The 14,263-nt window shown below is 57.7% G+C and overlaps 1 protein-coding gene and 1 long non-coding RNA gene across 3 annotated transcripts; one reads left to right on the top strand and one right to left on the bottom strand.

Moving 5' to 3' along the window:
* Positions 1-570: 570 nt before the first annotated feature.
* On the bottom strand, positions 571-11,651 carry ADAMTSL4 (ADAMTS like 4). 2 transcript variants are annotated; one of them, XM_077842398.1, is made up of 18 exons: positions 11,521-11,651; positions 9,066-9,171; positions 8,822-8,879; positions 8,187-8,542; positions 7,339-8,020; positions 6,990-7,092; positions 6,120-6,256; positions 5,299-5,503; positions 4,920-5,092; positions 4,653-4,764; positions 4,361-4,546; positions 3,821-3,950; positions 3,260-3,464; positions 2,747-2,923; positions 2,255-2,461; positions 1,990-2,169; positions 1,564-1,708; positions 571-1,414 (listed from the first exon to the last, which is right to left on the bottom strand). In XM_077842398.1, the coding sequence occupies exons 2-18, from the start codon at positions 9,083-9,085 to the stop codon at positions 1,278-1,280; spliced, it is 3,213 nt and encodes a 1,070-aa protein (XP_077698524.1). In that variant the 5' UTR covers positions 9,086-9,171; positions 11,521-11,651; the 3' UTR covers positions 571-1,277. The 2 variants fall into 2 exon arrangements, with proteins under 2 accessions (XP_077698524.1, XP_077698525.1); XM_077842399.1 differs by lacking the exon at positions 11,521-11,651 and adding an exon at positions 9,305-9,432.
* LOC144280392 (uncharacterized) lies at positions 7,176-12,588 on the top strand. Its single transcript, XR_013348797.1, has 3 exons — positions 7,176-10,180; positions 11,100-11,260; positions 12,222-12,588. It is a non-coding gene; the product is annotated as an uncharacterized LOC144280392 (long non-coding RNA).
* Positions 12,589-14,263: the final 1,675 nt, after the last annotated feature.

The raw sequence follows: 14,263 nt of genomic DNA on the forward strand, positions 1-14,263 counted from the left end.
AAGTCCCCTAGAGCCAGGCTAGGCTCCTCCCCTTCCAGCCGTTTCCGCGGAGGGAAGGGGGTGGGGCGGAATCACTTCCTTTCTCCCCCACCCTAGCGAAAGCAATAAACCAAGAACCCAATGGGGAAATGGGTCAGAGCAGAAAGCGTGGGGGAGGGAGGCAGACAGGGAGGGCCAAATAGACAGGAGAAAAGACCCCGAAAAGCCAACTGCTATTCACTAGATTGAAAGCAGGGCTACTAGATTCTAAGTGGCTTTATAGAAAGACCCAGCCTGTGGAGAAAGCCACCATGGGCCGTGCAGTTTTTCCTAAGCCTCGGAACCAAGCTCCCAACTCCATACTTAAAGTGGGAGAAGTGGTGACCTCTAGTGGCCGATGAGCAACCTGCAGGGCCTCCGGGCGGCCAGGGTCCTCTTCCCCGGACAGGGGCTCCCCCACAGTCTGGCCCAGACTCTCTCCGCCCTAGCTCTAGGTGCTCGTCCCCCTCTCACCCCTCATTCTGGCCTCACACTGCTTGTTTAGGTGCTCAGGCGACTGGGTACCTATCAGGACAATAAAGAGCCTGTGTCTCATTTGTCATAATCTTTAATAAAAAATAAATTAGTTCTGAGGTGGGAACCATTTTAGGAAGTGGGGAGCTGGAACAGGGGCTAGGGTATCTTGTTCTAATTTTTCTTTTTTTTCCCCATCCTCTGCCCAGCTGTTCCCTGCTCTGGGTAGGTGGTCTCTTCCTGGGGTAAGGCAGGATTGGCAATGGCTGACCCCCATCCCAAGCTGATTGTGAGAGGTAGGGATAGCCTAAGAACGGGGAGAAGGGGCCAGAGGGTCAGATGGACAGTTTAGAAGATGTGAGGTCTGAACATAAGTTTAGGGCACAGAGTTGAGGTTGATGGGGAGGCCAGTTGCTGGGCAGTTTGGATTACTAAAAAGCTGCAAACTTGCTTTCCTCTTAGCCTAGAAAAGTCTCAGGGAAACAGGCATTGTCTCCTCCCCACTCCTCTTCAGTCTTAATGTTTAACTTCTTTCTTTGAGAAGTAATATATGTGTATGAGCACATGGATCCATGCAGGCCCTCGATACACATTTGAGGCATATGTGCACACATAACCATCACACCACACACAGACCCAGCCACACATCCTGATAGTCATCTTACCACCTTCAGCCACACTCGGGGACATCCCTGATGAGAGCCAGAGGGTATGGCATGGGTTGATGGGCAGGTGACTGAGGGTAGCATGAGGAAACCATGAGGAGAGGGTCTCTCGGACCCATCTCAGGCAGGCTCTGAGGGAGAACGCTCCAGGACCTGGGCGCAAGAGCGGCAACAGGTGGCTGTGTAGTAGGGATAGACGCAGAGACGGGCCTGTACCACCAGGGGGCAATGTGGAGAGCTGTCCTTGCATTGATCATCTGGGGACAGAGGAGGCCAGGGGGCGTGTCACCCAGACCCTTCCCTCTGGAGGTGCACTGTCCACTCTCGCTGCTGCTTTCTCCTTCCTCTCCCCCATACTTCAGTTAACTCTACTGTACTGGGGATTAGGGGGGAAAAGGCTCTTTACCGGGGCGCTGGTTGCACGGTTGGCTGTTACAAGGTCGTTTCCTGGAGGGCCGAAGGTGAGGAGGGCATCGGATGCTGACAGTCTGGTTGGCGGTCAGGCACTGGACCTCCCTGGTCTGAATACCGCCCTGGCAGGAGCGAGAACACTGCGGAGACCCCGCTATCAAATCAGACCTCTGCTGTGACCCAGGTTCCTCCTGAACCTCAGGCCACCTCCTTCTCTGAAAGTAGTTGGGGGGGGGGGTTCACCAGGAACATTATGCAGTCCCACATTGACAGGGCCCACTTGTCCTCCATGTATACAGGAAGTGGGGCAATAATAAACCAGCTGCGGCTGGCCTCATGCTGGGACACAATGGGGATACCAGGAGTGGAGCCTCCAAACTTTCCTTAGAAGCTCAACAAGACAGGGGAGTCAGGCACTCACCGGACTCCAAGGAGTAGAAAACCATCGGTCCTGGCAGTCCTGCCCCTGACAGGGCTGCAGGGCAGGGGGCCTGGGCAGGTGGGAACAGTTGCTGGGGGAAGTCACGTTGAACTCAGTTCCCAGTTTGGACACACAAATGATGTCTCTACGCTGCGTGCCAGAACCGCATTCTGAGGAGCACTGATACAGAGGAAGGGCAGGGTGTGCAAGGGGAAGGGAGAACAGGGATCACTCCTGCCAGCCCCCTTCCAAGCTCTTGGCTCACCTCGGCCCAGGGCCCCGTGTACCAGCACCACGTCATCTCACAGGGTCCCAAGCTACAGGCACGCATGTCTGGGGGACGGCTTCCCGGTGCACAGCTCTGCTTGCTGGGCCCTGCCCCTGCTTCCTCCTGGCCCAGCCCCTGGGTCTCCCCACTCCCAAGGCAGACCACAGACCGTCGCTGGATTCCAGTCCCACAATTGGCTGAGCACTGTTGAGAAGGTGATGGGTAGGGGAGGAGGAAAAGGGGTTGAGGGGGGCCCGTCCTGGATCCCCTGAGTTGGGGAGTGCCCCGGGTACCACCCAGGTAAGAAGAACCTGTAATGGGAGTCCGGGACCCTAACGTGAGTTCTTCTCACTTAACTCGGAATCCCAGCATCAGCAACATCTAGCACATACCAGGACTTGTTCAGTAAATGTGGACCAAAATGTGTTGGAAAGGTCCTGGGTGTGGGCACCAGGGATGCATGACTCGGGTAAGGGCTGTGGGGCCCACCTTGGAGCTCCAGTCGCTGTGGAACCAAGCTGTGGTACAGGGCCCCATGTCACAGGCCTCTCTGCTGGGGGGCCGCGGAGGGCCTGACGCACACTCCGTCTCGCTCACTTCATGGCCGTTGTTTCCCACACAGCGAACTTGCCGGCTCCTCTGGCCCCGCCCGCACCGCACTGAGCACTGGGGAGGAGAGCTCGTGAGAGCCCAGCCTCCGGGCCTCTGGGCCTCCGGCCTCGGGCTCCAGGGCCTTGCAACCAGGACCTGCCTTCTTCCCTAACTCAGCACCTATAGGGCTGTATGGGCTGAGGGGCAGACTCGACAGGTGGCTCTGGGCCCCCAATCCCCGGTTCAGGGTCTCATCTGACTTATATGCTGGGGTTTCACACGCTCAGGTCTTGTCATTAAAAAGCTTCTGCCAGTTAAAAAGGATCAGGAAAACCACTGCTCTAGCTCACTGGCACCCGTCCACCTAGGGTCCTTCCCACCCTGGCAGCTCCCTTGCCGGGCCCCACTCACCTGGCTCCAGGGGGAGCGAACTTCCCAGTGGCCACAGAGGCGCAGTTGACAGGTCTGGGTGACATTGGGCCGAGGGAGATGTGCACAGCGCTCTAGAGGCACAGAGGAGCCACCCCCACCAAATTCTTGCCGGCAGCGCAGCTGGCGATGCTGGGTGCCGGGGCCACAGGAGCGGCTACAGGACGTCCACTCACCAGCCTCCCAGCTGTGGGGTAACAGGGCAAGAAAGAAGCAGAGACACGGATGAAGAAAACACAGGTGTGCAGGGCTGCCATGGGTGGGGCAAGGGATGACAGTCCTGGGGGAGGGAAACCCTGCAGGGCAGGGGGGGTGTCTTCATCACTTGGAGCCCAATTTCCCTTGTGGGGCTCGGGCTGCCAGGGTTCTCCTCCTGTCCAGGGAGCGTGAGCCTTTCCAATCAAACACTGGGTCTCTGCAGCCAGGAGGCCTAGTGTGTTGGGTGCAGAGTCCAGGGCAATACGCTAAGGCGGTGTGAATGCGTCTGCCGGGGACAACTGTTGTGCTCCTAGGACCCCAGCCCTCCCTGTGGGTCATACTCACTAGGGCGGGCATGGGGGACCATGGCAGGGCTCCAGGGGGGTCGGGGGCCTGGCACCCATGGCACAGCTGTGTTCGTCCAGTTCCTCCCCTGACTCACGAGAAATGCAGAGGAAAATGGGGCGCCAAACACCTGAAGAGATGACAGGGAAGCCAGGGGAGGCAGGATGGCCCAGAGCCCAGCGTCCGTGCAGCTCCAGACACTGGAATTCATCTTCACACAGAGTCAAGGTATGGATCCTCAATCCAGGGTGTGGGGTCAGGAGTGCCCTGTCAGGGTCTTAGTCTAAAGGTGCCAGGAATACAGGCCTAGTGCATCAAGTTTCACCTTTTCTTTCTTTTTTTTTTTTTTAATTTTTTTTTTTCATTTATTTATGATAGTCACACAGAGAGAGAGAGAGAGGCAGAGACATAGGCAGAGGGAGAAGCAGACTCCATGCACCGGGAGCCCGACATGGGATTCGATCCCGGGTCTCCAGGATCGCGCCCTGGGCCAAAGGCAGGCGCCAAACCGCTGCGCCACCCAGGGATCCCAAGTCTCACCTTTTCCACAAGAGGCCGAGCACTCTGAGTGTCCCATTCGCTTCCAGTACCCAGTCTGAGACCCCAGGGGTGTCCTGGGCAGCGGTGGAGGGCGCACCTGGGGGATCCGCACCTGGCGCTGGAGGGTGCCTGGGGTCCGGGCCGGCCGGGGCACTGACATGGGTGGGGGCTCCACCCTCAGGATCTCTGTGTAGGGTGGTCAGTCACGCAGGCAGATCAGATACAGCCCACTGCCTCACAGCTCCCCTTCCAGTCCCTCCCCGCCCCCTAGGTGAGGGGAGCAGAGCCTCACCTGGCTGCAGCTGGGGGCTGGGGGGCTCTGGGGTGGTGCTCTCAGGGTTTGCAGGAGGCAAAGAGACGATGTACTGGTAAAAAATGCCTGGGTTTTCCTCCTGAAAGATCACCTGGAGAGAGAGTTGGGAGGAGTTGTCCGGGGTGGGGGCGGCCAGGGCACACCGCTAGCCTTCTCCCCCATCTCGTGACCCACAGCTGTGCCCCAGAGGGAAGGCCCTCCCTCCCTCCCTGCCAGCTGTCCAGCTTCCCCGGGCCCCAAGCTCACGTAGACATCCACAGGCTGGGTCGTGGGGCCTTGGGCTGACAGACTCTCCCCCTTGCCCTCCTCTCGAGAAGGACGGTTGTACAGGAAGACAGTCCCACTGGCCGTGTAGGACCCAGGGGGATCCACAGCCCAGTTTCCGTTGATGATGGACTGGCCCCCAGGGCCTCGAAGGGCTGCCGATCAGAGATCAGGACAGAGGTCAGCCACGCCGAGCCCCGGGCACCCCACACTCTCTTGGCTTCCACACCACTGCCACATGGGAAGGAGCCCCTGACTATTCTCCTCTTGGCCCACTTGCTGGGCTCCAAGGGGTGTGGAGGGTTGAACCAAGACACCAGGAATGGCATAGGCACCCAACACTCGGATCTGGAGAGCTCACCAAGGTAGTTGGAGCTGGGCTGGAGCTGGGCAATCCGGAGCTGGGAGGCGCCGGCAGGAATCAACAGGATCTTCTGATAGCCCAGAGGGCCCCCCCGGTCAGTGAGGTTCCCTGAGATTAGGCGGCAGGTGGAATCATCACCTCCACAGACCCCACAGCCATCTGGACGCCTGCCGGAGCCGAGGATCCCATCACAACCAGGGCTCTGAGGGAGAGTGAAGAGGCACTGCCTGAACCAGGTACCACCACAACCCCACCTGGCCCTCTTGAGACCCACCCCCTGACACACACACACCTGCTCTCCCTGCATCTTAATCTGTATGCTCCAAGTGGGAAGGTGTTTCTGTGCCAGCCCACCAGCCCACCAACCCCAACGAGGAAGCATGAATGAGCCGGGGGCGGAGGGGGGGGGGGGCTTCCTTCCATCCACTTACTGGCTCTGCTCTCACCTCCACCTGGGCAGGTGAGAACTTCCCTTTTTTTTATAAAGATTTTATTTATTTATTCATGTAAGACACACACAGAGGGAGAGAGAGAGAGAGAGAGACAGAGACACAGACACAGGCAGAGGGAGAAGCAGGCTCCAATGCAGGGAGCCTGACGTGGGATTCGATCCCGGGTCTCCAGGATCACACCCTAGGCTGAAGGCAGCACTAAACCGCTGAGCCACCTGGGCTGCCTGAGAACTTCCTTTTTGCAATCTCAGCCTAGTGGTTTGTTTCTGTGATGATGACAAAGGAGACTGTGTGTGTGCATGTGTGCGTGTGTATGTGCATGTGTGTCCATACACACATACACATACATACTCCATCCTCTCTCACCAGACAACGTCCAGCCACACAGATGTCTAGGGCTCCAGGCTGACACAGGGTCCCATCTTGGACCTTCTCCGTGTGACGGACATAGAAGCGGAAGCCACGTGGACGGCAGTTCAGTTCACAGCGTTGGGAGCCCTGAACTAAGAAACAGGGTGGGAGAGTAGTTAGCTGGGGGCCCTGGTGGGAGGTTAGCTGACAAAGGTCCCATATTAGCTAGAGGACATCTGGAGGTAGCCCACGTCTCTATGGATGAAGGGAATATGACAATTCTATATTCTGAAAGGTTGCTTCGAGGGTCACACAAAAGTTGACTCAGGTCAGTTGACGTCACTTAGATCAGCAAAGGGATTGAGAATTGTGAGAGAGGAGAGATTCTTGAAACCTATGATTACGTGAGCTTATGAAGGGGTTTCTTGGCATCAGGTTAACACAGGCCTAAAATTAAGTGGATGGTAACTTGGGAGCAAGTGGTCTAACACTGGCTAGGGCCCACAGGGTACCCCCACCTGCTGTCACCACCAGGCAGGGTCTCCCTGAGCATGCTCCTCTCCTGTCATGTCCACCCCACCTCCTGGGACAACGGACTTCTTCCCAGAGGAAGCCAGACAAAGGGCTCCTCTTGACACTCCCTTCGGCAGCCTGATCCCTCTACCGAGCTACCAATCAGCCCTGTCTGAAACCCATTCCCCTTTCCGGGCCCTGCTGTCTCTTCACCTCAACCCTGAGAAATGAGAAAGAAAACATTACCCATAAGGGAAATACAAAGGCCTACAGAAGAGAAATAGAGGGGCTGGTGTCTCCCTCTTTCCATCTACCCCAACCTTAAGCCAGTTCAGCTTCCCGGGGCAGGGGGTGGGGGGCTGGAAACCTCACCTTCTGTGAAGGGCTCCCACTGGTACAGCTGGCCCATGAACTCCTGGGAGTCAAAGGCTGCACACTGCAGGGCCCGGGGGTCTGGCTGCTCAGGGGGACAGGGCTGAGGTGGGGGGATACAGAGGAGTCAAAGCTGGGGAGGAAAATGGGGGTGTGGGTCAGGGCTGGGTTTGGGGATATGGAAGGGCAGGTCAGGTCTGTGGAAGAGCTCAAGGCCCCTACCCTGAGGAGGTCAGATGCCAAGGCCCTTCTGCCTCAGGTCCAGATCTGACAAGTTGAGGACCCAGACTCAGGGTCAGGGAAGCAGAATTACAAGTCTGGGGAGGGGATGGTCTGAGGAAGAACTCACCGCTTGGCTGCAGGCTCTCAGCTGCTCACTCTCCCCAGAACATCTTGGGACAGGGCTACTGGGAGCAAAAAGACTCCAGAGGGAACTGGAGTGGGGACCATCACTCAGCAGAGGCAACCAGCCATCTGGGTAATGGGGAGCAGACTCCATGACGGGCCTGTGAAGATTCCCCCCGGGTCTCCAGTGCTCCTGGCTCTGGTGGCCTCTGCCCCGAGGGACAGAAAGGAAGGGATTAGGGTGTCTCTCGGCCCCCCGGAGACTGGCCCAACCCTGGGCATTTGGTATTCTTGGCTGAGGGGACACGTGGAAGGAGCTACTTTCTCCCAGGGAGGAAATGGATGAGGGGGGCTCTGTGCCAGAGCCCTGGGCTCTGGAGTGGGGCCGCGTGGGGGCAGGCCTGGTTCTGGAGGGCACCTCTGTCTGAGCAGTTTCAGGGTTTGGGGGTTCTGCAAGGGAGGATGGGGGGCGGGTAGACAGTTCCTTAGGAAGGAGCTGAGTCTGAGTTGTGTGGTTTGTAGAGGATGGTTCTGTTCTTGGAGTCAGGGATGGAAGATCTGAGGTCTGGGAGAGCTCAGATCGGGGCAGCCTCCGAGGGTGCAGGCCATTCCGATGCAGCGGCAAAGCAAAGGGCACTCTCCCATAACCAAACATTCCTGGCTTGATGGGGTCTCGAACCCGGGACCTGAGAAGGTATAGCAGATGTGGGGTCACAGCTCTGGCCACCTCTGACCCTGTCTCCCTGGCTGGCTTCCTAGCACCAAAGAGGGGCCTCCGGAAGCCACAGCCGCACATCCTTGGCTCCAGGCCCTTCATTCCCGAGCTCCGCCCCCCGAGGCCCCGCCCCTCACCTCCGAGCGCCTGGAATCTCTGCGGCCTCAGCTCTCCCTGATTGGGCAGCAGGGCCTCGGCGTGGGCCACCAGCTCCCCGAGGCTGTGGCTTGTACAGGGGGAGGGTTTCTCGGGAAGGCTGGGGTCTGGGGCTCTGACCCCTGGGGAGCAGAGCCTCAGGATGTCTTGGGGGCCGGGGTGGGAAGGGTAGGCCCTGGTGCAGTTGAGCTGTAGGGAGCTGACAAGTTCGGCTCCTGCGCTGCACCCCGACTCCACAGGGCTGGGAGCAAGAGGTCCACGGGTCCCAAGGACCCCAGACACCCTCAGGCCCCTGACCCTCCTCCGAGGGTGTCTGAAGAGAGCGTCCAGACGATATCTATGTAGACAAGAAGACCAGACAAAATGAGAAGGATTTTCGAGGGAACTGTTTGGACGGCTGGTCCAGTACCCGAAGGTCGGGCAGTCGTTACTGGACTGAGGTCACTTTCAGTAGCAGGGGTGAGATGTGGCCAGGAGGGTGAAAGAGAGGCTGGGAGGGCGAACGTGAGAGGCGCCCCGGCTCATCTGAAGCCGTGCAGGGCGGCTGCGTGGCCTGGAGAAGTGGGGTGGGAGCCAGGGAGGAAGAAAGGATCACACCCTCTGTCCCCTGGCTTACCTCCTGCTCCAGGCAGAGCTCCGGGAGGGACAGAAGCAGCATCAGACATAACCGGGGCCTGCCAACCAGCCAGAGGAGGTGTTGTGACACCCCCCACCCCGCCCCGCAGCAGGCAGCCAGCATCCCGGCGCCAGCTTCTCAGAAAGCAGAAGTTGCCCATCACTTGCCCCCGCCCTGCCCAGCAGTGGCAGTCCCCTCACTTCCAGGGACAGAGTGGCCCTCCGGCTGGCAGCCCCACACTTACCTGCCCGCCCACTTCTCCATCGCTCCTCCCTGGATGCCCGGGGCAGGGGACAGAGGACCGGGAGTAAACACACTACTCCCGCATCTGGGCGCTGAGAGGGCACGCTCTGTGGGGACAGGAGCCATGTGGTCACTTCTCCAGGCGCCAGAAAGCCAGGGGGCTGGCACGGAGGGCTACTCAGAAGGGCATCTCTGAGAGAGGATGGAGGGGTGGGGGGGGAGTGGTCCACCCCCTCTGACCTTAAGGGTGAGAGCAGGAAGGAATGCTGCCCTTCCTGGGCCGCTGAGGCTGGAAGGTGGGGGGCTGACCTCAGCCTCCAGACCGTGGCTCAGTGGCTCAGTCCCCTCCTGTCAGCCTGCAGGAACTCCTCAGCTCCTCCCTCCTCCCCACTAGGGATTGTTTACAGGACAGCTTGGGCCACACAGCACACGCTCTTCCTGAAGATGATTCTGATCTGGTTTGCCCTCCTCCCTCCCAGAGGACCCCGATGGCCGAGGGAGGCATGGGTGACAACATGTGGGACACCCACTCCAAGGAGTGGACCAGAAGCCCCATGGGAGTTCCTTTCCCTACCTGCCACCCAGCTCTTTCTCCCATTTTTAACGAAGCTCCTTCTGGAACACTCAGGCATCTCTGCCGGACTCAAACACTTTGTAGCCAAGAGATAAACTAAGTGGGCTGATGATTTAATCTCTGGAGAAGCAGGTGATTTTCCCCATCCCTCTGCACTGGCAATGAGAGCTTATGTCAGGCCCAACGATGACAGGCTGGGGGTACCCAGGAAGGAAAGATGCAGCTAGAGCTGCCCTTGCTCCCCAGCCACAGGCCTATCATTCTGAGGAGTAAGGAAGTCCATCCTACCTTTCATCATCAGCAAAGTAGAGCATGGAACCCACCCCTGGTCTCAAAGCTCTCCAGCCCCTTGCTGCTCACTCTGAGCCCTTCCCACCCTCACTCCTCAACCTGCTCTTGGTTCTGCTTTCCAGGAAAAAAAAAAAAAAAATGTTTCTGTTGGATCTGAAAGGCACCCAGGAGAGGAATCCAAGGAGCTGATGCCGAGGTGGGCCAGCTCGGGGGCAGGAGAATGAGACGGAAGGGCAGGAATGTACTTGGCGGTAAGGACACTCTCAGCCCCAGTCTCCTCTCTGAGACCCCAAGACTTGGAAGTCTGTGGGAGGGTTTACAGAGGTTGGGCCTGGGTGCACAGGGTCACCTCAGCGGCTTTAGGTTGAGAAGGGGTTGCTGATGGCTGCTCCACCCTGATGGGGGTGTAGAGGCTCTGAGAAGAGCCAACGGTCCACCCAAACCTTTAGCTCTGGCCTGCCTCTGTTCCTTGTGGTTGAAGAGGAGAGATGGGGGTGATGGTCACCATCTGTCCCTGTCTGCTGCTGGCTACCCTCTCCACTCCCTCTGGACAGTCTCTGCTTCTCTCTGCTACCCCGGCTCTGTATCTTGCTGTCTCTCTCTGCGGGTCTACCCAGTACATATAATCCCGTCCTGAGCTGTGTTTGGCTTTGGCAGTTCCCTGGAGAAGTGAGGGGTGGGGGGTGGGGGTGACGTGAACTCCTGGAGCCCTGGCCAGGCCTGGCTCCCTCTCTGGAAAAGTCCTACCCCACCCCCTGTACAGCTGGGCAGGGGGCCGACACCCCCTCCACTGCAGAGACAGACATACATTTGTGCTTCTCACCCCTTTTCATGTTCCTCATGTGGGGTGTCTCACTGCCCAGGGTGAGGAAGGGAGAGGTCAGAAGTGGTCACCCCGGCACCAGGCTAGACACTGGTCTGGACAAACCTGGGCTCCTCCTGGCCACAGCTCCACACTGGCCAGTGAGGATCAAGGAGAGACCCAGGCAGGGCTAACCCCTTCACCCCCAGAGGGACCCACTTCTGGGAAACGGGTTGCTGCTGCAGGGGAGGGGTGGGACAGCGTGTTCCAGGAGAGCCCCTCTCCTGGGTCAGAACTTCCTGGTCCTCACTGTGCCCTCCATTCCCTGGTCCGGAGGACCATCCAAACAGGTGTCTTTCCTTTTCTAGTCTTCGGGCTGAGCTGGATCAAGGGCAACCCCCGGCACCGGTCCCAGCGTCCCTGGCCCCAACCCCGAGACTTAAGGGGGTGGCAGAGGCACACATCCTCGAAGCAGCACCCTCCCGGAGGAGGAGGGCAGGAGGCGCCAGCGCGTGCGGGGAGGTCCTGGGTATGTTTTCCAACTTCACTCCCGCGACTTAGTAGGAATTTTGGCTGATTCTCCGACCGGGTGATGGGGCCAGAGTTCCGCAGGATCGGAATCCCCTCCCCAGGAATTCGACCCCCGGAACTGGAAGATCTCCGGAGACTACAGAGCTGGGGCCGGAGCAGCGGCTGGGGTGGCGACCGCGGGACGCGGGGGCGGCGCGGCGGGGGCTCTGACCGGGCCGGAGGGCGGGCGGCCGGGGTCTCGGGGAGGGGGGTCTGTACCTGCTCCGCGCGGCCCCGGCGGCCTTAACCCTTCTGCGCCCGAGCGCTGTCTGGAGGCAGCCTTGCTCCGCGACGGCCACTCCGGCCCCTGAGCCGCGCTCGGGACACCACGGCCTCCGGCCGCGGCTCCGCCCCCCGCCCGCCCCGCCCCGCCCCTGCCTGCTGGCGCCCGCCCGCCCCGCGCCCCTCCGCGGCCCCCAGCCCCCGCCGCGGGCCGCGACCACCCGGCGTGCGGGCCCCGCGGGTCCCTGGCGCGAGCGCTGGCCCGGCTGGGGCGGGGGCGGGGGCGCGGGGCGCGGGGCGGGGGGCGCGGGGCGCGGGCCCGGCCTGCTCGCTGGCTCTGAGCGGAGGCTTCCCCCCGCCGCTCCGCGCAGCCTCGTGCGGGCGGATCAGCCCGGCCTGCCCCGGGTGGGGCTGTGGCCGCGCGGTGTGACGGCTCGGGGACCTCGACGAGCCTCGATTTCTCCATCCATAAAACGTTACACACGGGGACGCTGGCTCTGCGGTTGGGCGTCTGTCTGCCTTCGCCCAGGGCGTGACCCCAGGTCCCAGAATCCAGTCCCGCGTCGGGCTCCCTGCATGGAGCCCGCTTCTCCCTCTGCCTGTGTCTCTGCCTCTCTCTCTGTGTCTCTCTCTGTGTGTGTGTCTCTCTCATGAATATATAAATAAAATCTTAAAAAAAAAAAATGTTACACACATAGGGCGTGTAGCAGAAGAAATGCGCTGACTTAGGAGTCAGAGGATCTGGATGTGCATCTTAGCTCCAGGAGGCGCCAGCTGTGTGACCCTGGGTGAAGACTTCAACCTTTCTGTGCTGCAGTTTCCTTGTCTGTAAAATGGAACTAATCTGACGTGTCTGATGGGCTGGGAGATAGGGCTGCCCACCCGGATCTGGAGGAATGCACCCCAGACTCAGGGTGGTCACACTGGGGAGCAAAAAAAAAAAAAAAAAAAAAAAAAAAAAAAAATAGGCTTTAGCTTTTTACCCTGTCCGCTTATGTATTGTTTGAGTTTTCACCCAGAAGCTCTATGTTTAGTTACGTTAATAAATAAATAATTTATACAACATGGCTGACATAGAGTAGATAATAAATGGTTACTACTATTTAAGATTTTTATTTGCCATCTACTCATGAACCATAGTGACAGATTGTTGGGTTGACTATTTTCTTTTTCTTTTTTTAAAGATTTATTTATTTATTTGAGAGACAGACAGACAGCAAGAGCAGGAGGGCCAGAGGGAGAGGAAGAGAGAAACTCAAGCAGAGTCCTTGCTGAATGCAGAGCTGGACTCCAGGCTCAAACTCACAATCCTGAGATCATGACCTGAGCCAAAACAAGAGTCCGAGGCTTAATTGACTGACTGAGCTACCCAAGTGCACAGTATTTTCAAGCTTTGTGGTCTTTTTTTTTTTTATTGACTTGTCAATATTTTAAAACCAGATAGTTAATAGCTTCTCTTGAAAAATAAAAACATAAAAATAGAAGCTCTAGGAGAGCCTGGGGAGCTCAGTCATTTGAGGGCCTGCCTTGGGCTGGGGTTGTGATCCTAGAGTCCCGGTGTGGAACCCCACATCAGGCTCCCTGATCAGCAGGAAGTCTGCCTCTCCCTCTCCCTCTGCTCCACCCCCGCCCATGCTCTCTCTCTCTCTTACTCACACTCTCTCTTAAAGAAGTAAAGAAACAGCAGTAGCAGCAGCAACTCTAGCAACATTGTCCTACAACTCCACAAAATCACAGGGTTTCAGACGCTCCTACCTGATGATTCTTTTGTTTTTAAAGATTTTATAAATTCATTTCAGAGAGAACATGACAGAGAAAGCACACAAACAGGGGGAGGAGCAGAGGGAGAGGGAGAAGCAGGCTCCCTGTTGATCAGGGATCCCGATGTGGAACTCGATCCCAGGACCGCGGAATCACGACCTGAGCCGAAGGCAGATAACTCAACCAGTGAGCCACCTAGGCGCCCCCCTCCTAACAATTCTTTTTTTTTTTTTTTTAAGATTTTTATTTATTTATTCATGAGAATACACAGAGAGGAGAGGCGGGAGGTGGGGGGAGAGGCAGAGACACAGGCAGAGGGAGAAGCAGGCATCATACAGGGAGCCCGACGTGAGACTCGATCCAGGGTCTCCAGGATCACGCCCTGGGCTGCAGGCGGCGCTAAACCGCTGCACCACCGGGGCTGCCCTAAAATACATATTTGGATTGGAATGTTACAGAACAGACAAATGAGTCCTAGGTGTCCAGGCCTGGTCTCCCAACTTTTCCACCCAAGCTCAGAGGCCTGTGGGCAGATAGGTGAGCAGGCTGGGGACACAAGAGACTCCTGTGATTTTTGTGGGGATGCAGGACAATGTTGCTAGAGCTTCTATATTTTGTTTTTGTTTTTCAGAAGTTATACCCTGTTTTGAAAATATTGAAAAGCCATTTAAAAAAATTCTTAGGACAGTAAATACATTCCACAAAACATGACTATTGATCAGATTTGTCTACAAACCTCGAGTTTGTGCCCTTCCTTAAAACATCCTCAGTGATGGTTCTGTGTTCCTAAAGATCTTGGGAAGATCATGGGTTAATCTGCCCTGCCTACATGTCTAGTTTATCTAGGGACTGTTGCCCACAAACAGCCCTAACCCAGAGGCATATTTATAGATCTGGTTTTGGAGAGGAAGCCCCTTTGCTGAGACCTCAGAGTACAATGCAGGTGATGAAATGACCAGCCCACAGGGCCAGAGCAAGA

This window comes from Canis aureus, chromosome 12, assembly GCF_053574225.1.
Source record: "Canis aureus isolate CA01 chromosome 12, VMU_Caureus_v.1.0, whole genome shotgun sequence".
Lineage (NCBI taxonomy): Eukaryota > Metazoa > Chordata > Mammalia > Carnivora > Canidae > Canis > Canis aureus.